Source organism: Styela clava, chromosome 9 (assembly GCF_964204865.1).
Source record: "Styela clava chromosome 9, kaStyClav1.hap1.2, whole genome shotgun sequence".
Taxonomy (NCBI): Eukaryota; Metazoa; Chordata; class Ascidiacea; order Stolidobranchia; family Styelidae; genus Styela; species Styela clava.
This window is the reverse complement of record NC_135258.1, coordinates 9,514,179-9,539,290: the sequence shown is the minus strand read 5'-3', so window position 1 is coordinate 9,539,290 and position 25,112 is coordinate 9,514,179. Positions and strand designations below refer to the sequence as shown.

The 25,112-nt window shown below is 33.2% G+C and overlaps 2 protein-coding genes across 4 annotated transcripts; one reads left to right on the top strand and one right to left on the bottom strand.

Moving 5' to 3' along the window:
* Positions 1 to 1,120: 1,120 nt before the first annotated feature.
* On the bottom strand, positions 1,121 to 8,126 carry LOC120339440 (uncharacterized). The gene is made up of 12 exons (XM_039407567.2): positions 8,027 to 8,126; positions 7,922 to 7,963; positions 7,699 to 7,785; positions 7,227 to 7,341; positions 6,438 to 6,484; positions 6,118 to 6,360; positions 5,880 to 6,005; positions 4,950 to 5,124; positions 4,588 to 4,653; positions 3,740 to 3,806; positions 3,102 to 3,261; positions 1,121 to 2,369 (listed from the first exon to the last, which is right to left on the bottom strand). Exons 1-12 carry the CDS (start codon positions 8,027 to 8,029, stop codon positions 2,289 to 2,291), a joined length of 1,212 nt encoding a protein of 403 aa, XP_039263501.2. The 5' UTR covers positions 8,030 to 8,126; the 3' UTR covers positions 1,121 to 2,288.
* A 3,482-nt stretch (positions 8,127 to 11,608) lies between these two features.
* Positions 11,609 to 23,797, top strand: LOC120339554 (uncharacterized). 3 transcript variants are annotated; one of them, XM_078116023.1, is made up of 11 exons: positions 11,609 to 11,754; positions 12,403 to 12,540; positions 17,779 to 17,932; positions 20,297 to 20,404; positions 20,605 to 20,712; positions 20,916 to 21,023; positions 21,681 to 21,785; positions 22,126 to 22,230; positions 22,555 to 22,662; positions 22,889 to 22,991; positions 23,139 to 23,797. In XM_078116023.1, the coding sequence occupies exons 3-11, from the start codon at positions 17,830 to 17,832 to the stop codon at positions 23,140 to 23,142; spliced, it is 852 nt and encodes a 283-aa protein (XP_077972149.1). In that variant the 5' UTR covers positions 11,609 to 11,754; positions 12,403 to 12,540; positions 17,779 to 17,829; the 3' UTR covers positions 23,143 to 23,797. The 3 variants fall into 3 exon arrangements, with proteins under 3 accessions (XP_077972149.1, XP_077972148.1, XP_077972147.1); XM_078116022.1 differs by lacking the exons at positions 11,609 to 11,754; positions 12,403 to 12,540 and adding exons at positions 13,770 to 13,786; positions 17,157 to 17,301; XM_078116021.1 differs by lacking the exons at positions 11,609 to 11,754; positions 12,403 to 12,540 and adding an exon at positions 17,128 to 17,301.
* Positions 23,798 to 25,112: the final 1,315 nt, after the last annotated feature.

The following is a 25,112-nucleotide window of genomic DNA, read 5'->3' as shown; positions in this document are numbered from 1 at the left end:
GATCACAATGTCGTTATTGTTATGACTACTCATGACGTCAATACATTAAAAACCGAATAACCAAATCACAACTATATTTTTAAATATTGTTCAGCTTAGTTTTTCTATTGTGGAGTCTAATGTCAGTGCTTGAACTTATTAAATAATAATATAAAAAATTTAATATGAATATAAGCTTACCAAAATAAGTAAATGGTATGACTGAGATAACTTAAAAGTATCACCGTTTTCTTTTTAGCACATTACGCACCAATAGATAATACGCTGAAAACAAATATAGCTATTGTTGAACCATTCACTCCACAGCTAACTATAGAAGAAGTTCAAGAAACTAGGTAGTTGTTATTTTCTTTACACAAAAAATATATAAACGTATTTGAAAATTACCTGTGCAAAATCGATTTTATCTGTAACAGGCAGCCTACATTCGCTATCACTTGCAGGGCAACATATGTTGCTAGACACAACGCTAAAATTACGAATATGTTCATTCTGGAGATTGAACGAAGGAGAAGATTTGACGAAAAATACTTTGATACTTATTATTTCGTAATTAATCGTTTTATTTATGAAGCGACAATAAAAAAAAGTGTTAACAGGCATCCCAGCTTTTATTCATCAAAAAAATAATTCCAATATACATATTCGATGATGAAAAAAAAAACAGAACAATTTTTATATTTGATTTAGCAGTCTTGCTGCGCTGCGTTGTGAAATACGTCACTTTATTACTTATCGATCTTGATCGGTACGTATGTTAATAGGCATTTGTCTGTTTGTTTGTCTGTCTGTAAAACACTTTCGTATGTTACGTGATATCTCACGAAAGCGAATTGAATCTGCTCCAAATTTTGCATGTGCATTCATCATATCTCGGATCAGAAGCCTATTGATTTTGAATGAATTATGTCGTATGAATAACGAGGTATTAATTAATTAGTGATGGAACACGCGGTGTCGCTATTGAGCCAGAACGAAGGAAACACGCCGCTAGATCGATAAGTCGGCGGTCTCCGATCGATATCTCGTTGTTTGCACTTATGTCAAGAACATTTATGATGTCTGTTCTGGAATCACATGCATCAAAACATATTTCTATGTTAAAATTTATTTCTGAATAGGATACATTCAACAAATAATATACGAAGATAAAACTTACTTGGAAGAATAATAAAAATCTCTTTGAACTAAAAAAAAATGATGATCCTGTAAACCCCGTAGGAATAAAAGTTATACGCAGGCTTACAAGGTAAAATTTCAGCAAAGGAAATCATAAAATGTTGCCTAATGCGCGAAGAACAATACACGATTAGCTATAAAAAAGAATACGCCGAAAAAACATATACTTGAAATATAGGATATTGATATTAAGAGACAAAATTGAATTGGATGAACTTTACACGGCAATTGAAGATAGCATTAGCATGAAATAGGATGTGACGTAAGTAAGTTCAAAAAATCACAGGGAATATCATAAATATCCAATATTTTCCGAATACAGTATAACATCTAGATTTTTTATAAGCTTTGTTGAGACTACCAGGTTCTTGACCTTCTAAGTTCGAATGATAATAACATTCGTTTTATTTAATTAGCAAAGGGCTAGATTAACGCCGACATAAGTGAACTTGTTTGGCATTGGAATAAAAATAAAATATTACGACGTAACTCTGAGGGTAATGAATAGTAAGAATATTCCAAAAATATTCAACAAGTTGCAAAAATTAATGAATTTAGTAGTTAAAGTTGAACGATCATGAAAACAACACAAGGAACAGCTACCAATATAGCAACGTTAACTTTGGACTGTGATAGAATATTATCGTGGCATCAGTGCCATACCGCGGCCTGATGGGAAGTACCATTACTTTCTTGCTTTCAATTACAAATTATATATTTTTGATATACTTCAAAATACATATTAATTCTTCAATTAAAGTTGATTGTTTTACACCACAACCACATTATAAAATATGATGTATGTGGCGGTGGCAATTTAATACAGCAATACAGCGCACAAAATAAACGCTTTAATATATAGTGATTTTAACTGAAACATGATTTTCACAAAAAGAGATAAAATAATTAAATTTTAATATGTCTCATCGCTGTACAAAAGATATGCATTCCGTTATTATTAACACGGTAGCGTAAATTATAATGATCAATTAGTATAATAATATGTTATGTATATTACCAATGTAAGAATAAAGACAACCAGTATTTAAATTTAACGCATCTCAACTCTGATCATTTTCCTGATTTTGATTAAATCACTTTTTTTCGGCCTATCTTGCCCATGGATGATCTGCAATCTGCTCAGCAAATGGTCGGTCGTCCATCTTGACAAAAATTCTCAGAAGAAAATTCTGATAGAATAGAATAAATAGAATGTTTTGTTTAATTTGACTATAAATTTTGTTAATGTAAATAAATTCCCTGAATATACCGATACCGCCTTGGTATTTTTTCACAATAATTAATTGGCACAGAGCGTATACCCGGAAAAGTAAATTTTAAACTTCGTGAAATGAACTACAGACATTATAGTTTCCATGCCGAGCTAGTAAATAAAGGGATTTCCAAACATTATCAGTTTTAAAAAAAAATGAATCTTTTCCGTGTCCACTTCTGGAATTCAGATATAACATTTTTTTTGTCAATGTTAATTATTGTATTTCCGCGTTGTCCAGGTTTAGTGCCCAATTTTTGAATACCCCTGAAACGCTTACACACACCATAGTGCATAGCTATATATATATTTATATGTATATATCTTAAAGAGTGAGAGAGCGAGTGCATACTGAATAGCTAGCTAGAGCTATGTTTCCCTCGGTGAGAGAAAGAGAAGGGGGAAGAAAGAGAAAAAAAGTTATTCAGTTTTCCAATCTAATATCAATATACTAATTATGGAAACTCAAATTCATTATAAACAAATAATAAGCACTTTCACTTCGTTAAAATATATAATAGACTAAACTATCACTAATTTGACGTCATTTCTTGTTAGTTTTAATCTATTGAATATTCACTGTCTTCGTTAAAACGTCGAACGCATGATGAAATTGCTATTAAAATATGCTTCAAAATGTAGAATTCACCTGTAATGTTGGACCAAAGTCAGTTTGATCCGATACGAGTTTTTGGTGCCCAAATCCAAGAATCATTCTCGGCAATATAATTGCCAATAGTACAGGTGGTAATTCTTCTTGAAAAGGTGCTGCTCCTTTGACCATTTCAAAAACAGTGCAGCCAACGCTCCTGCAATAAAAGAGCATGGCATACACCAGGTTTTGCTAAACTATGTTTCTGAGGTTATCACCTCTGTCAGAACTATCACCAAATATCTGACGAGACCCGAGTTCACAGGATTCATGTAGACCCTGGATTCATATATAAAGAAACGTACAGTATATTGACAAACTGAGGGTAGTATCTGGAACAAAGTGTATATGGTTTTGAGACTTTTCGACCCACGGACTTTTCCGACCAAAAGACGAGTTGATTTGTGATTTTGTTTTACGTTCGTCTTCTTGGGAGTTGTTAAAAATAATAATATATAAATACATGTTGATTTATATGATATCTGGCCATGGTTAGGATTGGGGGGTTGCATAGTTAGAATTGCACTGGAGCCGCGGGTCATCGGTATATGTCACTACTGTAAATAAAAAATATTGTAAATAAATTTGAAAATAGAATGTTTGAAGAAAATTATAATTAAACATCAAAAACTTACCAAACATCGGATCGTTCCCCCCCTTCGTGTCCACTCAATACCTCAGGACTCATCCACGGCACAGTTCCTTCAACGCATAAAATAAGTCTTTTTAGTCAACCAAAACTGTTTGCAAATAAAGTCATGATAATAGTAATAATAGGCTTCAGTCATTTTAAACCCTTCCTACGCGGGAAAAGTTAAGGTGACATAAACAAAACAATTGTAACCCTAGGTCTTATATGGAATGTATTCACTATATCAGAATTTTGCATTATTTGTACGTTTCGGGTTATTATTCATCGTTAACGTGGGTATTTTTATTGACGGTATTAGTATTTAATGAAGGCTAGCCGGTAGAAAAGTTTATTCCGTTTCATTAACGTTTGTTCACTAGTTTTACACATTCTCTTCTAATACAAAGAGCTGACGTATTCTTCCATGGCATTTTAATTACCTGTATTTTATATACTAACTCATATTACCGCTATCGCAGAAAAAGCAACCTCAGAACAGGACCAGACGACACGGCCACAGTCTGAATACCATGGTTTAATGGGAGAAACCTAATTAGAAACACTATGTCCACTAAAATTTAAAGAAAAATTTATCAAGATGCGTACCATGTTAAAAATATTCAAAAGTACCGAAAAAAATTCCTATTAATAAAAATACCCACGTTAACGGTGAGTGATTGCCGGAAAACTACAAAAATGCAAATTTCTGCTCTGGTGACCACAATCCCCAAGAGAGCTAATGTTAAAATAGTTTGTTTATGCCACTTTTACTTCACCCGCGCGAGATATGGTTTAAACTTAGTTATTTCTACAAACTCAAACTCGCAATGTACATATAGATACTTTCAATACCTGCGGTGTCGTCTGCAGTTGTAAACGCTGTCTCATGTTTGTGAATTTTAGAAATCCCCATATCCGCTGAAAAGAAACATTACGTGATTTTTTTTTGTATCTAGACTTGTGTTAAACATGCTGTAATATGTTGAAACTTGACCTGTATAACCAATGAGCAATTAGAGAAAATATAGATTGCTGGCATGTATTGCATCAACATATTTCTGTATGGTTCAGTAACTTTTTCGCATTTCAGTCCTAGTCGCTCCAACTTTTCTTTTTTGCCAATATTATTTACTATACTGGAGACTTTTCTAACTGCGAATCCTCATCAAAAATATCTGATTCCAAAACAAACTATTAGAGATAATAACATTTACCCAATTTCACTGTTCCCTGAACATCCAACAGCAAATTTGCGCATTTGATATCACGATGAATAACGTCTTTCTGGTGAAGATAGATCAGTCCTTGCAATAGATCTTTGGTATATTTCTTTGCTATACTTTCCGGTATAGGCATGCCGCTTTTTTCTATTTTATCCTTTACGGATCCCTGTTTTACGAACGGAAATAGTTGAAGTAATCATTTTAAATATCAAGATGTGAATATTTTGCCAATGCAACTCCTAATGTCATGCTCATTAGTGCTATGTAATCTACAACGATTCGCTCTCAAGTAGTGACTCGAAACAGTAGCGACTCAACTTGACTTGTTACTCGGGAGTGAAATGACTCGCCCAATTTATTTAAACCTTCGAATTTTGGAATTTGTTGCGACTTGCCACTTGAATGAAACGTGACTTTTAACTAGGAAGTGCAGTGTCGCGGCTCAAAGTTGAAGATTAGCAGGAACTCGAACATAATGTCATTTACCCCTTTGAATTAATAGCATGTTGAATTCAATGAAAATAGGTCATTTTTTCCTATTTCCTTGATGGCGATTCATCGGGGTGAGGCCTTAAGCAGTTCTCTGTGTACCGAGTGATCAATGACGTGTTTCTGGCCTCTGTTTCATAATTGAGAATATAGAGTTTAGCATGTTTTCTTTGTTGCATTACTGATTTGGATTTTAACTGTATATTTCAATATATGTGTATTTGGATTTAAAAGTCGATCGTACAACTCTGCAATATACGAACATTTAGCATTTACAATCTATCGTGTGCTCATTGACCAGTGATGGAGTTCAGTTGGAGTGTACTCCGCTAAAGTACGTTTAATAGTACTGGAGAAAAACAGACAGAGTAGGGCCTATCTTCTCTCTACAACTCACTAAACATAATTAATATTTGTTGAATACAAATATACCTGCATAAGCTCCATGTACATGAAAAATTTTTCTTTATCACCAGCACAGCCGTACAATTTAACTACATTTTTGTGCGATAGTTTTCCCAACAACTTGACCTCATTCCTTAGGCAGCTTTCTTGCACCTAAGCATTCGTGTATATTGTGAAAATTAATGGCCGATTTAAGTGACAACACAAATGTAAACCAGACTACTGCTTGTGGAGAGCAAATGTATTAAATCATTTTATCCCTTACCCCGTCCCTCGGAACTTCCTTCACAGCAAATTTCAGTCCATTGTTATCGACTGCTGAATATACTGTGCCAAATGCTCCTTTTCCTAAAACGTCTTTTCTAGTCCATGGGTGTGAAATAGCTGTTGAATTATGCGTACTTGATCCAGATTCTGATCTGGAAGACGCCGAAGACCCTGTTTCACCCATTTTTTGGTCAATAGCAACTTTTAATAATTCCAAAAACATGAGGTCCGCCTTTAATTTCTGTTATTTAATGTATACGCAGTTGTTAATTTTAAAACACTAAGGAAGATAAACCAACACCTGTATAATCGACTTACCAACATCGTTGCACTAGCTCCTTGGCTTCCAACAGCAGATGCCATCACTGTGGATATAAGAGGTATACAGAAACTATTCAATACAGTTTAAAGTAATATTTGAGACACGTCTGTTTCCTCGTGTCTGGGCTATTTTTAATTTTTTATGACGTTTCGCACACGAAAAACGAATCTCTCAGAGTCCACAGAAATTTTTGAAATAAATAAAAGTAATAGCCTTCTAGCGAAAATATAGTCTTTAACCACTGAAAATGTCAAAACGATTGGTCCAGTAATTAAAGAGAAAAGCGATTTTTCAAAAAGTGATAAGAAGAACTTCTAACAACATAACAAACAAAACGATTCATATGTCCATTCCTTGTCGAATAGATCTATTGTTCGATTTGCGTATGCTTAACCATAAGCGAGGATTTCGCTTATCGATTGCCCTGAAGCGAAGAAGCTGAATTTAACTTTGGCCTAAGTATTTAAGTTGAATGTAAAATATATTTTATAAAACATCTGATTACTGATATTGCTAGGGGAATAGACCATTTATGTAAATGTAACAAAATTAAAAAAACGAAATTAAAAAAAATTGTTAACTATGTCTACCCACGATTCTGCATCGAGAATTTATTATATGATTTGCGGTCTGTGCAAGTCTGCTTGTTTATTAAAAATTTCGAATCTTTATAAAGATAATTTCTAATATTGACCACTGCATGAAAGAATATATATATACATGAGAACAAATAGAAACATTTTCTTTGAATAATGCCTGAAAACAGATTATTATTAACAGCTTACATGTCTTCATTCTATTCTGTTGTCTAATTGCCTCCACGAGTTCTTTAGCGCTGTGCGTTACTTGCTTCTCACATATTTTTAAAATTTCTCTGGCAGCTGCCTTTATGTTATCCTCCTGGATTAAGTGAATATGAACTATATTACATAAATTCGGTGTCAATCTAATTTAACGATCGCAATGTCCCCTACGTGTCCAATAATAAATTTGAATCAACTTAAAGATGAACAATGGCGTACCCAGCATTTTAACTTACTAATTTAAAAATTGGTGACGTCATAATAGAACGTAATATTTTGAATTTTAAACAATATATTCGGTATTCGCGAAATACATTATGCCTTTAGTGAAGGAAGCGTATGTAGACTAAATATTCAAAAATATTTGGTAAAAGTTTAATTTGGAAACAAGTTATATGTAAACCACTTAAACTGGACAAGTTCACTAAAGATTGAATTGATTCGCTATTTCAACCTGTTCCCATTCATCCTCCATTGTAGCACACTCTAGGAGAGCATTCGCAACAGCTTCACACATTGTAGCAAGTGTTTTTTTTACTTTCTGTAGTTGAATAAAAGAAAAATAAACAAAACATATTTTACATTATTTTTAAAAATTGAAATTTTTTTTACATAATTTATGTATTTTTTTTCACGTAACCTACAAATTTATTGGTCAGACATTTATATTCACTTACTTCTTGTTTGCTGGGTGGTGCATTCGTTGGCTGACTGTTTCCCTAAAAATAAGACAAATTGTTAAGCAGTTTTACATATTGATAAAGCTGAAAAAAGTAGCTTACCATCTTCCAAAGTTAGGATTTTCGCCTTTGTCGAATTTAAACAATATGCTTTAATAATATGCACTATTCTCTATTTCGAAAAACGCTATCTGTTTTACCTAAAAATTAAAAGTACTTTTATTGCAGTATCACCGTTCATAAATTAATGCACAGCACACATTTTAAAGTTTGTTATAAACTCTGATGTTTAGTGATACGATGTCTCAATTTACTAACTAAATCGGAAATGTGCATTTATTTAAAGAAGTGTACTAAAATTAATCTGAATGCAACTATTTTTTTACATTGTTAATTGTCTGGAGATATGGATCGTTTTAATATAATAATCAGACACTTTTCTATAAAATTCAATATAGTTTTTCTCTATGGTGACAATTCTCAGTCTTTTTCAAGTTTGCTATACCTTCTTCTTTATGATAGCGACAAATTGAACTATTTGAAATATAGACAACGAAAATCGCATAAAAATCCAACAAAGTTATATGTGTAAATAAACCATGCGCAGCTGTGACCAGAATACATATGAGTGAGCAAGTTTACAGTTTATATATATAGCATACGATACAAGGAAATGCTGATACGACTCATTTATAATAGCGCGTGATGGAAGCGAAATATCTTTTATCACAGCCGCTTAAATCTAGACAATATGCTAGCCCACTCAAATGTGGATAGGTGGGTAATATAAGCAAACAAACGCTTTGAACTAAAATGGTAGCATCAACACGTCATATATTTGTGCAATTTCTGAATAATCTGACTGGAAGTACAACAGGAGCTGGAGTGAATATATTACGATTTACAATATTTTTACATTTTCCTTTTTCTGAAACTTTTAATTCGCATTACACACAGTCTTGACCAAACGAAATTAAATTATAAATTATCAAAAAAAAACGTTTTTAACTTTCAAAGACATACAAACATTAAAAGGAGGTGAGATATTGTTGAGAAAATTTGAGTCTTGTGATGAAGTAAAAGTCACAATTTCACATTTTGACAAAATACATTATATAGGTATATATTTGAAAATATTGTTGAAATAAGTTATAAGTTTCCATGTCGGTCGATAGCCTCAGGCATGATGCGTTTTCACCACATGACATGAGGTATATTATTATTCAGCATGAGTATGTAGGATCATTATGACTAATATGTGGATTAGCATATAACTAATAACTAATTGTGTGGGTTAGCAGGAAGCGTTTAGCAGACTGAAACGCACCCACCTATAAAGTCATTTCTGAATCAATCGACCAATATTCATTCAAAACAAGAGGTATAGACACGGAGTAGTACCTGTAAACAGTCTTTCGCATTACCGTACCTGCAGTGTTCACGACTTAGGTTGACCACAAGATCGCTGTGCGAAGACGGAATGGCCACAAAGGGCGCTATTTTCAATTTTGATGACGTCATCGCACACAAAAAACGAATCTCTTAGACCAGAGTGGAGAGAAAGAAATTTTCGAAATGAATGAAAGTAATAGCCTTCAAGAGCAAAATTCAATCTTCAACCACTCAAAATTTCAAAGCAATTGATCCAGAAGTTTAAGAGAAAAGCGATTTTTTCATAACGATAGGAAGAAAAATCATAACAGCAATAACAAGAACAACGACAACAACTTAAGAAACAAAATGATCCATTTGTCCACTCCGTGTCCAATAACGAACATGATTATGTGTGAACATGTGCTGTGACTGTCATTGACTCATTATTATGCTGCCAGTTGGCCCACTGGCATTCAAAAAAATATATTCGGGCTTGCAAGTTGTGAGGCCTTTTCAAAGAAGCTGTTTGATCACAGAATGTGCTTAATTCATGCATTTTCAGTTTGTACAGAAGAAGTGTGGCCAAGAAAGCTGTACCAACTCGGTTCGATTGCAAGCAACACTACAATATTATTCACATCCAGAACAGCAGGATGACACAACTTTACAGTCGAAGAATTTCTCACCATTATATTTAAAAAAAATATATTCAACGTCAGATCACAAACACGTGAACTTGCAAGCGACTTACTTGATTTAGCGTCCTTTTATACACTAAAATAATAAAATAAAATAAAAACAGACTCAGTCGCCGTCGTTGCTAGAACACCCGTACATTATCTATATAGCACTGTAAAAGTATCCCGAGCCATAACATTTAGTCGTATAATTTAAACGATTAGACAATTGTAGATAAGTACTATTAGAATCTGTTGTAAATTTCGAACTACAATTACTTATATTAAATTTTTATATTTCAAACATTTCATAACTGTAGAAAAAGATTTGGAAGAGGGAGGATTCAATATCGTGTATAGCGAAGTAGATTTAAATTTGCTGCGAAAGAATGGAGGGTGGAATATATGTAGAGTATAGTCCTTATATATATAGTCCCTTATGTGTTCAACGGTACTTTCCAATAACACACCGAGAGGATACCATGCTTCTAAACCAGACATGAGCAAAGTGAGGCCCACGGGCCACATCTAGCCCGTTGAGTAATTCAATCTGACCCGCCTGATGCTGCCACAATCAAACTGAAACCAAATTTTGATGTTTTAGCTAAAAATAGCTCAAGGAATTTATTGAGACTGCGGTTGAATTTAGTTTTCGCACGAGGCATATTGTTTTCCACCTTTGCTTTGTAACACTGTAAATATTGTTCATAAAATATAACTTTTTACGTTACACTTACATGGCCCACTAGACTAAGTGGGCAAAATTTTTGGCCCCTGGTTTAGAAACCTTGCCCGCCCCTGCTCTAAACTGAGCTAAGAGCTCAAATTCTTCCACCAATGCCATAACCGTATTGAAAGCTTTAAAAATAAACAAAAAATGGACCTCCAGGGGTATGCGCACCAAGATGACGCACAACCTGAACATAGTATGTGTGTACCGGTTACTATTCAGGTTGTGTGACATTTTGGTACGCATACTCCGGAGCACCCAAAAATAATGATACTTACTTATTTGCATCCCAGCTTCTTTTCTTAAAAATAACATAATCTCTTTTCACGAAACGTAGCATTTTGTTGCATTGTTTGACAGTTTGGACTCGAGTCAGAATCCAGTCGAAATTTTATGTGATTATTCCGATCATCAAAATGTGTTAGTAGATTTCAACGTAACCAATGCAATTTTTTCACATCTATCATAATATTTAAGTACCAGCCTGCGAGATAGAAAAAACTAACAATTATCCACAGACGAAAATGACACTGATGTCTGCTGATGACCTTATCAATACATAACAAAACGAGGTAACAACTCATAAATAGCGTTTTTTTTTTAAATAATTTTTATTTTTTGGAGTCTAATGTCAACGGCTGAATTTATTTAATAATATTAATAATAAAGGATACAATATAATTTTAAAAAGCTTACCAAAATAAGTACATGATCATAATTGATTAAAACTTATTGCATTGTCATATTGTGACGCCACAAATTCCTTTTTTATTTATTCACATCGACGAAATAAATTTATCAGATTACAAAATATCCCTTTATCACGTAACAATAAGAGTAATATGTTTACAAAATTTCATTTCAATTTCGACTCATTTTGCCTTCGCCATTCTTCAATGCGTTATGACAGGGGACGTGTAGCAAAATTCTGCGTGACTCGTATCGAAAACAGAAAAAGAGTTCAGGATACTGAGGATATGAGACTAAACTTTAAAAAAATCGGGAAATACATTTACATAGAAAAATTAAAAAAAATAAAAAAAAATACGGTAAGAATGTAGGTAATGGTATTAACTTTTCAGCTTTGATGTTTGCACTGTCGTATTGACTGGATTATTGCAAAGATAATCTGCGCTGCTTCCTGAACCAGACAATACAAATTTTAAAACTTATTTCAAAATATACACAAGACAACCAAGTTTGAGGGGGTCGTGATTTTCTATAAATATTTCATAACTATATTGCAGTTGGCTTGTTTTAGTATACGATAATAAAAATACGGTATAGTATTCATAAACTACAGTTGTTTTATTTCGAATCAGCGATTTTTAAGCGGCCTCCGCTAAATAAACCGCCCCCGCCTATTTCCTAGCCTGTTTTTTTTTTTTCTTACCATAAAGGGTAGTGCGATGGAAGATTTTTATAGGTGAGAGTCATTCAGCAGAAATCAGTCATAAATTTTGTCAGAAAATATCCTTTCGGTTCAACAATTGGAATAACAGCCACGAATATATAAAGCTGGCTATCTTTAAACGATAGATTGATATTTGAAACAAAACCGATTGCATAAACAAGCTTTGAACTTTGCTACGATTATTCAGCGTTTACTTGGCCTGGTAGATTTCTCTGTTCTCAATTTGTTGCTTATTCATTAAGTTATTTAGATTATAAAGTATTTCTTTATGCCGTAATAATAGAATTTCAATCGATCACAAACTAACTTGAAGTTCCAAGAATGAAATTTGAGAAAAAGGAAACGCGGAGTTCAAATTACCGAAAAAAACAATGTGGTGGCGTCAGTGAAATATAAGAGAAGACAAATAAAGGCAATCGGGGTAATGAAATTCGCATTATTGGACATGTAGTGGACCTATGGATCGTTTTGTTATTATGCTGTTCTTGTTCTTTGGGATACTTTCTCTCGTTATAAAAAAATCACTTCAACTACTGGACCAATTGCTTTGAAATTTTCAGTGGTTAAAGATTGAATATTTGCTAGAAGGCCATTACTTTTATTTATTTCAAATATTTCTGTGAGCTGTATGAGATTCGTTTTTTGTGAGCTATGAGGTCATCAAAATTTGCAACCTTGTGGCTTTCCGCGAACGTATATCAGCGGATCCTGTTCGTTGCGAAGACGGTGGATCGCGTGTCTTGCGAAAGTGGGAAGTTTTTTATGGGGAACGGTAGACTGCGGTACCTGATCTGGTAACACAGAAGTGACTCGGATCAGGATCAGTTAGTATTTCAATTCACGTTGAAACTGAATCATGAAGAATAGATAATCGTCACAGGGCCTGGAAAGCTACAACAGTACCTGTACCGGCACCGGTACCGGTACCCTGGGTAGTCGAGTTATCTCTCAGATTTGTCCGTATAGTCGAGTTGTCCGTGTTGTGTAGTCGAGTTGTTCGTCTTCCGAAACGGCTACTGGTAAGTTACCGTTTATGATTTTCGGGAAATTGATGATAAAATATTTAGTTTTGCCCTCCGTGTCCACTTTTTGAGTATAGCTCTCTTGTTATTGCTAAAGCATCTCTTTCAATATAATCATAGGGATATACTTAGACTAGAGCAAGGATTTCCAAACTAGGGGCCGCTGCCCTGGAAGGGGCCGCAAAACGAATTCTAGGGGCCGCGAAGAGAACACCAATTCTTATACAAAGTACTATATCTATTGCACTTCTTCACTCTTGATTTGAAATACAATTATTAAAAATAGTGTAAAACGATAATTTCACGAATCCGAGTGAATATACATCATCATACCATGTTTTCCCGAAGATAAGACATTATCTTCAATTTTCTTTCGAACACTGGGGCTCATTTTTGGGGGATGTAGAGAATAACGAGATTTTTTAATATACAAAATATGAATACCGAAATATATGAATAATATGATTAAGTATGATGCCAATTTAATAGCACGTTTTCATTTAAAATACCTGCTACATATGGATTATTAACCATTTAAAAAGTAGATTTCTTTCTATCGACTAGGACTCAGTGGTTTTCGAACTTCACTGTATTGTGACGCCCTCCAGAAATATGCTCAAGTTGCGACTTCCCGTGAAACATTCCGTACGTATTGATACATTTCAATATAATACCTTTTTTGCAATGAGTTTTTTTTATAAACGAACAAACAAAACCTAACAACAGTCAGTGAAATCACATTTATTGGGCCATGGTAGAAAACTCTGCTTTATATAAATACAAACCAAAGAAAAATAATCGCTATTTACAGAAAACCGAATTTTCAGAATTAAACTTATTTATTATAACGCCATCACGAAATTTTGCGTCCTAGCAGAATTGAAACTTCCACGGGATTAGATGAACAAATTGCGCTATCAACGAAGTCTTTTTTCAAGGCGAGCGGTTGAATTGAAATCATTTTTAAAATTCAGGCTTTGACTTATTTTGGGAGAAACACGGTAGAATCATCGCGCTTGCATAACAATGCATATTCTGATAGTTTGACCCGATTTGCGTGCTTGCATAACAATGCCGGCTTTAAACGCTAAGCTAGCAGTTCCGGAAAGCGATTTGCTCAGTGCGCCTCGAAACATATTACATATTATATTTATTCCAAATGTTTTATTGTTTCTTATTACAGCAAATGATGTGTATATGAATCAAATTCATTTTACCGTTCTATATTATTTACTTTCTGTTACGTTGTTACGTAACAGGTAAACCCTAATGCTGCAATTTTGTTGGCCGCAGTTTGCTGAACAGAGTTTATCGAACATGAGTGAGTTTTAGGCATTTTAAAGAAAAGCTAGGCAGAGTTAGGCCTACATGTTTATAAACCTTTAAAAGGCATACAGTACATATTAACTTGTGTTTTATTTTGCGGCAGCATATTTTTTTAGTGGAGGTGCGCTTAGTTTTTTTTTCTTGATGATTTAGTGCCGCTGCAAACCGCTGCTTCATGCTAAGTTTAATCAATAAGAGTGAACAATTTCGGATTAGGACTAGGTCGGTGGGCAGACATCGTAATTTATCATTAGGCCTGCATAAACAAACATTGCGCCACGGCTGAACTTGCTATGCAGCAAGAAGCATTCGCACCCATTACATTGAATGATCTGAGTACAGATGTTTTTGTTATTGAGTAGCCCTATTAAAAGTTGAGAATTAGCTGTGTCAATAAAATATAAAAAATGCATATTTTGAACCGTTTAGCATTATTAGCGTGAACAAGGGCCGCGAAAAATTTTAATATATTAAAAGGGGCCGCGAGCTTAAAAGTTTGGGAAGCCCTGGACTAGAGCAATGAAAGGCGGTTAGTCTCCTGAACCCCAACTGATAGTTATAATATGATTTGTGTTGGAATATAAACAATCCATATTTTATTTGGAAATACTATCCACCAGTTGTATTGGATTTCTATGAAGATGTTGTAATCAGTTCAAAATAGTTCGCTGAAATGGTTTTTGATCAATCAGGCTTGATTGGAAAAAGATATATTTTGTTGGTATGACATGCGATGTTCTATTATAGTTTCTACTAAAAAGGAAAATCGATCAAAGGGGGTCAATGGCATTGTGGTCACAAAATAAGTGTCTCATGAGCATATGGCATAACGATTCCAGAGAAATGATGGCGTTTCAAATTTGAAAAAAAATAGTTTAGCAAAATTAATAAAGAACTAACGAACAAATTAGTAATGAGAATATGTGATAAATAGCATATGGACCCTAATCATTTGTTCTAATTTCAATAAGCGAATGCCCGGCGTTTGTACTGTGTAATTTCTTCAAACTTTCGACAGATGGTCGTATAATTCCAATTTATTAAAATAAAACATTCAAATAAGTTTTAATTAAAAATTGAGCCGTGAGATCGTTATTTGCACGATTTTTACATTTGGGTTGTCAGTAACATTTCACGTCATTTTCCGAAGCTTACCTAAGTCATTAAAATGAGTCATTATTGAATATATGGGAAATAACCTTCTTGATTAAGAAATTTTTCATATTGACAAAAAACCCAATTTTTTGATTAAATATTGCTAATATGAATCATCCATAGCAAGGGAAATTTTTACCCTCAAAGAAAGACCATTTTGTCTTATTCGAGACTGCTGTGAATAATAAGGGATCCAGACTTTTAAATCAAAATACAAATTTTTTGATTGGAGAGGTCTGGAAATCAGCTAACAATAGGTTTGCCTGAATCGTGATTCTAAATCGTTATTTTTAGAAAGGATTAAAAAATGATAATTTACTGAAATACTCCAAAATTCGAACCCACTTTGATATATATTGTTTTCGGATCGGGCAGAAAATTATATTTTTCACTTTCGATCTATGGAGAATGAACTCTTACAATGTATAAGTATACAATGTTTGTTCTAGTCTTATCAGTTCATCACTTTAAATAGTTACCATGACGTTTGCAGTGAAACAAACAATTCCAGATCACAATCATGGCAATCCTCACTTGAAGCCATTTCAGTAAAACTGGTAACCAATATTTCCAATCAAGTCAATAATTTTCTGGTCTTGTCGTATTTTTAACGGCGACACATAGGCAGATGGAATAGAAAAAAAGGTACAAAATAAAAATTGATATTAAACCAGTTGTAATTATTTGACATAATCGCATTAAAGAAAATTACAAATAACCGATCCACAACGTTTTAAACAATATTAACATTTTGGATTACACTGAAATAAGTGACTATTGAATTTTTGATGTAAAACTTACTAACCAGTGTTTGCTCGCTTGCCCCGACAGAAGTCAACAACGCGAGCTAATTGTATACGGTATTGCGATATATTTAGAGAACTATGGACGTCATAGCATACAAAACAGTCTTGAAAACAATCTATTTGCACACGTACTCGTACACGGACTTCTGCTAGACATATGTCACCTGTTTACTGTTTATAAATAAGGATATGAAACATATATTATTAATTCGTAGGAATGACGGTAATTGGAAAAAATTAATTAAAATTTCTTCCGAATTTTACCTATAAATGTCCAATACTTTAGTCGGATACAGGTAGACAATCAGATAGGTCAGGTGGGTATATTAAAAGAAAAATATGCTTAGAAGCATATACGCGGCTCTTCTCTGTCGATAAATTATAACAGAAAAGCTGTTTCTTGCTAAAAACAAAATAATTTTTACAAGAGGAAAGAATCATGAGTGGAATGCAGTAAGGAATTTTTGCTCTGAACAAATAACTCTTCATCTTATCTAAATAATTCTTTAGACTTCGTAAATCTGGATAACAGTCTCTTTATACGAAGGTACTCGGGAGACCCCAAACAACCAATCCGAATCCGCGCCCAAAGAGCTCTGTGTAGATCTAGAAAACTTATGTACCTAATATTACAATAAAGTATCAAACGTGGCTACTCAAAGTATACAGATCTTATCTGAGCAACCTACAATATCAATATTTTTCAACAATTTTGTTTTTATATTTAGAAATTGATACATTGTATTTCAAATTATACGAGTAACTAAAAGTTTGTGAAGTATGTATTCATCCGTTATAGCGGTTTTCTGTTTGTGCGTTATCACAACATCAGCAGCGTTTCTTCCACGTGTGAAACAAGAAACCTCAACGAACGTAAAATACCATTTTTATATAATAAAAAGTTTTTCAAAAATGTATCATAAGAAGTATCATAGGAGTTTTATCTGTAATTAGGACTCTGCAAAGGTATCTCGCTTAAATGCAATGTATGTAATTGTTGCAGAGTAATTTCGCTCTATTGAATTACATTTTTATTGCTATATTTAAATTATATTTCCCATCTGTATTCAATAATTTAAATGCTGATTTTCCTTGCTTGAAGCGAATGCTTCACAATCGTGCAGAAAAAGAATCCCTTAACAGTGAATGTTCTGTGATTTAAAATGTACTTTTGATCTTCTACTATTTATTTTGATCAAAAGGTTAATGGATCATACAAAAAGACAACCACATTATACAACAATGAATATATAAGCATATACCCCTATTCCATTTTTGAATAAGGCCGCTTATTCTGTATTTATTTCGAATATATTTAAACTTGATAATTTTGTTTTTGTGTTATAATAGAAGGGTCTTTCTGACGAAGGAAAGACACTTCTGAAAAAAGCATCACAACACATGTTAGCTGAACTCTGTCTTGTAGACAATCCAGAATCAACAATCTATGAGACAATATGTATGAAGGCAATGAAATCTGGAAATGAACGACAAGTGGAAAAGGGTACGACTTTCTTTTAATTTACATATCGAGTTTGCAGGAGCATGTGGTTTTTTTTTTATTAATATATATTGAAAGAAAAACAGTAATTTTAATGGAACAGAAGTGTCAGCACAATAACAATCTATTGCATACAAAAATTAGGCATTTAGTTTTTTTACTTCCAACGAGATGCTATACGAGGTACAGGCACCATGGTTCCCAGTCGGTTTCTTCGGCTGAGTCCTGGCTCTAGCTACACTACCTACAGTGTATATATGTAGAACAGATAGGGACGCTGTTGACAAATGTAATTAAAGCCATTTTATTAAATGTAGTATATTTACTATAAGACGTTATCGAACTTAAATTTACCATATCGCGATAGTGAGCTTTCGCTCGATTCCTGACTATTGGTTTTGAATATACACAATTATAACATTTTTGTCCATCAAGGTCTCGATATCATTGTCTATTTATCTACCCGCGTTACGACAATTAATATGAGTTTTAGGTTTTCAAATTATCGATATACCTATGCCCACTGAAACATGTTTTAATAAGACAATTCGTGGATTTCGAGACACAAAGTTAAAGTTGAAATTTTGTAAACAAAGTTTATTTGAAAATGTTACAAAGAAATGGAAGCTCTTCAAGTTGATATTTAATTGTTGTTTATAAATAATTCATATTTCAATCTTTATTCGAAATATTATTCACCAAAAATTTTCAATAAATATTTACAGGAGTTTAAAAATCAAAACACACCTTTTCCTCATTTTCTGAAAACAGCTCATCCAAGTTTTGCCCTTTTGGGTTAAAGTATTGTATGTTATATGTGTATGTCAACTTAATGTAGGCTATATTGGGATGTTAAATAAATCCTGGTATCTTTACCCTTCCGACTACTTTATTAGAAATTTTCTTAATTCCAGAAATCTCTGCCCGGAATTGCATGAATTGCGCTATTGACGATCCTATATGTTTCTACTCATGTCCGTCCTAGATGTATTGTTCAGTTTTTGCATTTCTCATCATTCCGTGTTGATGTTGATAATTCTGTATCAATGTATAATGAACATCGGATATTGTATAAAAACTCCTACTATATCAGTTACTTGTGTATTGTTGTGTCATAATATTGTGTTACATTATGTTTACAATCTTTTTTACAATGCTATAATTTGCATGTAATCTGTTATATTTTGCTATTAATTCCTATATATTTCTTGTCAGTAAACTCAAACATAGTGTACTCGACCAAAGTTTTTTTTTGTGGTTGATAGGTGCTTTAACTTAAATTGCTGTTGGAGACACACAGTATAAATTATTATTATTACATAGGGCAACGTGGTCCAAACCCAGGACCGCGGGCGACGTGCAACGTAAAACACCCCAGAAAAATCAGTTTGGTCAGCGAATAATACAAAAAAATATTGTGATTCTGGATACCAACAACTTTGGACCACCCTGATATAATGGTAGATTTTTATCTCAAAACGAGTGTAACAAAGCCTTATAGGCGGTATTAATATTTTTTGTAAAAACACGGATATTTAACGGTTTTTGTATCATGCTAAAGAAGTCCGATTAAATGTTCAATGGTAAAAATACCAACTGTGAAGAGTTATGTTTGCAGAATGGCAGAAATGTGCCAAGCAAGTGTTGTAATTTTCACGTTTTCGAAATGCTGTATACAATACACTGGAATGGATTTGTTTATCTTTGATGCTTAGTAAAATGTATCGAGTAAGCAGCAGGATATCCACGACTTGTTGTCACTCGAAAAAATTTCAGTTTTTCATTGGTTATAAAATGTTATTTATGTTGGGGAAAAATTGTACTAAGTTTTTTCCAAATTCTCGAGAATCAGGTAAAATAAAATTTTATAATTAATAGCTGCATTTTGATATTATTAATTCTTATTTTCATTATGTATAGACACCCCAAGACTTCAGGATGTTTTGAATACGCTGTATGCATTTCCCAGTAAAAAACGTTTTAATAAACAAAGCATTTGAATGAAAAATAAATGAATTCGTCTTCGAAAACCAATAATCTAAAAACCTACCAATTCGTTTCACCGAAATAGTGTACCTCCAGGTTCCGTAATTGTGCCAACATTCTTTTTTATTTGGTCATTTGTCTAATAATCTAATTTGTATTTTAGAAATATGGATTTTACAACTAAAAACGACTAAAACATTCATTTTATACATGGGAAATTTTATATCTATTTTATATATCTATATCTATTTTGACGCATCAAAAACGTTTTAATCTACTTGCTAGATCAGATATATATCATGCAAAAATTGAAATGCATCTCTCATTCAACAATGGCCTTCTGATAGGATTCTTTGTTAGAATATCATGTCATTTCTTTAGACCAGCTCACTCGACAATGTCTCTCTTGTGCTATCTCGGACCCAATTTGTCAAGCATCATGTCCGTATAGAATGAAAGAGTTGGAACTCGGCATGCAACAATCGGACGGTAAGCTGTTAACCTGTATTCACAAATATGTAGCGTGTAACGGGTAATATTTTATTGATCTTAATTATGAAATGAGATGAGGTAGTATCATCTAATCAATAATATTAGAAGCTATAATTGTATAAAGTTGGTATTGGAATGGAATATTCTCCACATTAAAAGGATCCTACGAATTTATGTAATATACATTATTGTTTTAGATCAACTCACTCGTACATGTCTCTCTTGTACCATTTCTGATCCAATTTGTCAAGCATCATGTCCGTATAGAATGAAAGAGTTGGAACGCGACCTGCAAAAATCGGACGGTAAGCTGTTAATCAGTATTTAAAATATGTAGCGTGTAATAATAATAACGGTTAATAATTTATTGATCTAAATTATGAAATGAGATAACTTAGTATCTCATCAATGATATTAGAAGCTATAATCGTATAAAGTTGGTATTGGAATGGAATATTCTCCACATTAAGGATCCTACGAATTTATGTAATATACATTACCGTTTTAGATCAACTCACTCGTCAATGTCTCTCTTGTGCGATTTCTGATCCAATTTGTCAAGCATCATGTCCGTATAGAATGAAAGAGTTGGAACGCGACTTGCAACAATCTGACGGTGAGATTCGATTGTTAAAATTTAGTTACATGTCAACTATGAAAGATTTTAAAAGTTGTATCGAAAATTATTTTTTAACAGAATTACGTAGCTCAATTGTTAAATTTTATTTAGGGAGCAGACATGCAATTAAAATCGAGTCAGATTTTGAACGACCTAACTATTCTGCGGACTTTCAAATGCAAACCCAGTGGGGGCAGTGAAAGAGTCAGATATCATTCAAATTAAAAGAAATATTCCACGTAAAATACTGAAAGTAAATAAAACTACCAACAAAGTATTGCCCAAATCGGATAAATTAAGATTTCTTTGATGATAGATCTAACATATCTAACGATATTTATTCCACAGCAAGGAATGTAGGGCTTATTTCTACACTTCAAACTAATCTTTGATTTTAGAAAATCATCTACTTTTTACAAAGAATGTAACGTTCCGACAACACAACTTTTTGAATGTATAGCTATTCTTAATCGAATAGGTACCATATTCACTAACATCGGACGTGTTATTCGAAATGAAAATTAAGATAATTTATAAAACAATTCAATATAAAACTTTATAACCCATTCATTGTGAAAAAGTGGTCGAAATCGACAAAATGTCTAATAAAATCTTTAAATATCTGATCACATAAATTTGCATTCAATATTCCAGACCAACTCACTCGCCAGTGTCTCACATGCGCCATCGCAGATCCAGTTTGCCAATCCGCGTGTCCGTACAGAATGAAGGAGTTGGAGCGTGACGTTCAATCTGACGGTAAAATAAATATATATTGCTTGAATGTCTGTCAATAACTATGATTGAGCCGACCACCGGAGATATTTAATATATAATGGTCCGGCGACATTTAATGGTGTTTCCGAAAATCTTACATGCTGAATATGAATAATATTGAGCAACCCTCTGTTCGTTTATCATGTATAACCCAAATCTTTTGAAAATCGGACATATTACATTATAAAAGAGGGAAATCAGAAAACTGTCCATGAAAAAGTTGGCTAAAATTAACAACTATTTATTGATAAATATGTAATTATTGTTTTCCGGTCTCAATACTTTTAAAAAACTACTACTATCTCATTCTATTACTTTTCAGACCAACTCACTCGTCAATGTCTCTCTTGTGCAATTGCTGATCCGATTTGTCAAGCATCATGTCCGTATAGAATGACGGAGTTGGAACGAGACGTACAATCGGATGGTGAAGTGTTATACTTTTATTTGCAATTTTATTAGTCACATAGAACTAGTTTCTAAAAGCCATTCTTTATTATTTTGCATGTCTTGGCATTGAACTGAGTACGGTTTATTACATTCCTTCATGTTTTATTTCACTACCCACTAAATACAGGACATGGTATTAAAAAATAATAGGAAAGCCACTGATAAATATATGCAAATATATTATTGTCTAAATACCCAATTAATATTGATATATCATGTACGACAGATACTTGGATTTGACAGCCACAAATTTGTATTCAAAATATTGAAAATTTGATAGAATCTTCAACTTGTCATTTAGACCAAATCACTCGTCACTGCCTCTCGTGTGCCATCTCTGACCCAGTTTGCCAATCCGCATGTCCGTACAGAATGAAGGAATTGCAACGCAATGTTGAACAACCTGTCGGTGGGCTAAATTAACTTCATTGAAAAATTAGAAATCCCAATTCATTCTTGTTTCCGTGTTCACACAGAATCAATTTAAATGTAAAACCTATTTTAAAAGAAATGGAAAATATATTTATAGACACTATCGATAAAATTTCTTTTCTTGATTAGTTCAAGAATATGCAAATCTAAAGCCATAAGATAAAAGTTTTTAGTAACTTTATTGATTCCTTCAATAATAACAGATTCGGATTTGAGATGCGTGTCATGCACAATAGCAGATCCGATCTGTATGTCTGCTTGTCCATTTAGAATGGCTGAACTTTTTGATCTTGCTGGCGAAGAAAAGTAAGTTTTTTTTTCTATTTAAATCTATTATTTTAATCTTACTACAAAAAAGAGTGTTACGCAATAAGTGGATGGATATATAAGCAACACTATATATTATTGTACTAAAAACGAATATATTTCAGAATTTATTCTCTTTTTTTTCAGATAAGATTCATAGGATCGACTACTTGTACTGCCTGAAGACCGATATAATAAAATTCAATTCATCTTATTTTTTTCTTATAGTAATTATTTATGTTCATTTCTAAAATATGCTCGTTGGGTAAAATTAGTACTGATTTTATTTCAAAATAAATGGTATATTTTATGAAATTATTTTGTTAGTCAATTGCTTCATAATATGCTATTATCTTAGATCTTACAATATACTTGTTTCTTCAGTAATTCAAATTTATAGAATTCACAACCAATTAACTATTTGGCCGATTACCCTGAGCTTCAAACTGGTGTGTATTCTTCCACCAAAATTAAGTATGGTTTCAGAAGTTTATGGCAATTAGTGGTCGCCCAATATTTTATCCAAGAACAAAGGTATTTTGAATTTTTGTTTCGAGTGAGAGCTTTCAAAAACTTCCTACAAAAATGCTAATGAGTGTATAAAAATGAGTGTTTTAATAAGAAAATTAATTTTCTCATCTTCTATCACAAAATTTGAAGAAACTTTGAAAACCAAAAAAACAATACTCGTTGTGTTACCGGGAATGTTCACTTTTCTAAAGAATTAAATATGTTCTCAATTTACTAGTTTATGTGTTTTTTGTTCAGTTACATTTAATTCAATATCAATTATAATAAAGACTATATCATGCATACATGTACAATTTCATACGTCTTTGGTAGGAAGTATACCGTTGGCTCTTGCCCTATTGTCAAAGGTTTGCAGATATAAAAATCATGGAAGTCACCAAATCATATTTGTGCCATTATTGAAGTTTATTTAGTTTAGAACGGCATTTTTATTCTAAATTCGAATTGTGAATACAATATATGGAGATGGAGACTTTGAGTTAGATATTTACCTAATCGTAGTTCAGATCATACAATGAAAGATGGAGCAGGCGTCGTAGGGTCTTGCGATCTTGCGTATCAGCATGCTTAGTTGTCTGTTGAATTATTTGGCTGCTTCCATCAATTGAATCATTGTGTAATTACAGAAATAACTATACAATATTATGATGAACAAACATGCAAATTCTGATGTAAAAAAACACCGACGACTAATGTCTAATGAGAATAAAAAATAATCCTTGTGTTCTACCATATTCAAAAAGAATATGCTGGGGAAATGTGTCATGTATTCGACTGAGCATCTAAACTGGTATAGGCTACACGCCAATTTCTGGATATTTAATCACAAGTTAGGAACTACTAAAGTACGGTGTCACCACCGAGTTAGGCAGGGAGATCACCTATATATAGGGATACCATATTTTTGTGACTTCAAATCGGGACGCCTCAAAAGACAACGACCCCTTAGCTGTGATTTTGTAACTTCGCATGTTCCGATTTTACTACATAGGCCTACATTCCTACATTTAGAGCTGTCCCGGCTGTATTTATTGACCATATTGTTATCGAAATTACATGCGCATATTCTCTGTCCAAATATCGGGTCCAGTTCGGAAAATAGAAAGGAATTATTGACGTTAACGATACCGGCACAAATAATTCGAATTTAGACTAATTAGTATTGGTTTTACATGCGATGCGTCTGCCATCAATTGAAATCAGTGGGAAACGAACGCATTCACCTTCAGTAAGTAGGCTAGCGCTGCGCTACACAGAAGCAACAGTAACGAGAACATGTTCGTGTATTATTCTGGATGGCTGAACGCAAAAGCGGGACTTTTGGCTGACTTGTCGGGACGGCGGGACAAAACTCTGAAAAGCGGGACTGTCCCGCCTAAAGCGGGACGTATGGTAAGCCTACCTATATAGAGAGATGTAAAGGGTATCATTGTACTAAGCTCCATTCACACTATGTCTACATTATGATACTTACTTTATTGTTAATGAATATACCTTTAGCTAATGTCAGTTTGTCAGAATTATAAATATAGATTCTTAATGACAATTGTTACGTCATAACCGCGTTTTCGTTTTATTGTAATATCAGAT

What these genes read in the sequence shown, in the direction of transcription:
- LOC120339440 (XM_039407567.2), bottom strand. An exon ending in AACTGCAGACGACACCGCAG is followed by an intron (nt 3,807 to 4,587) that starts GTATTGAAAGTA and finishes TATGCGTTGAAG; the next exon opens with GAACTGTGCCGTGGATGAGT. An exon ending in GGGGAACGATCCGATGTTTG is followed by an intron (nt 3,262 to 3,739) that starts GTAAGTTTTTGA and finishes CTTTTATTGCAG; the next exon opens with GAGCGTTGGCTGCACTGTTT.
- LOC120339554 (XM_078116022.1), top strand. Translation starts at nt 17,209, where the DNA reads ATGTATTCATCCGTTATAGCGGTTTTCTGTTTGTGCGTTATCACAACA. An exon ending in CGACCTGCAAAAATCGGACG is followed by an intron (nt 20,713 to 20,915) that starts GTAAGCTGTTAA and finishes TTACCGTTTTAG; the next exon opens with ATCAACTCACTCGTCAATGT. An exon ending in ACGAGACGTACAATCGGATG is followed by an intron (nt 22,231 to 22,554) that starts GTGAAGTGTTAT and finishes CTTGTCATTTAG; the next exon opens with ACCAAATCACTCGTCACTGC.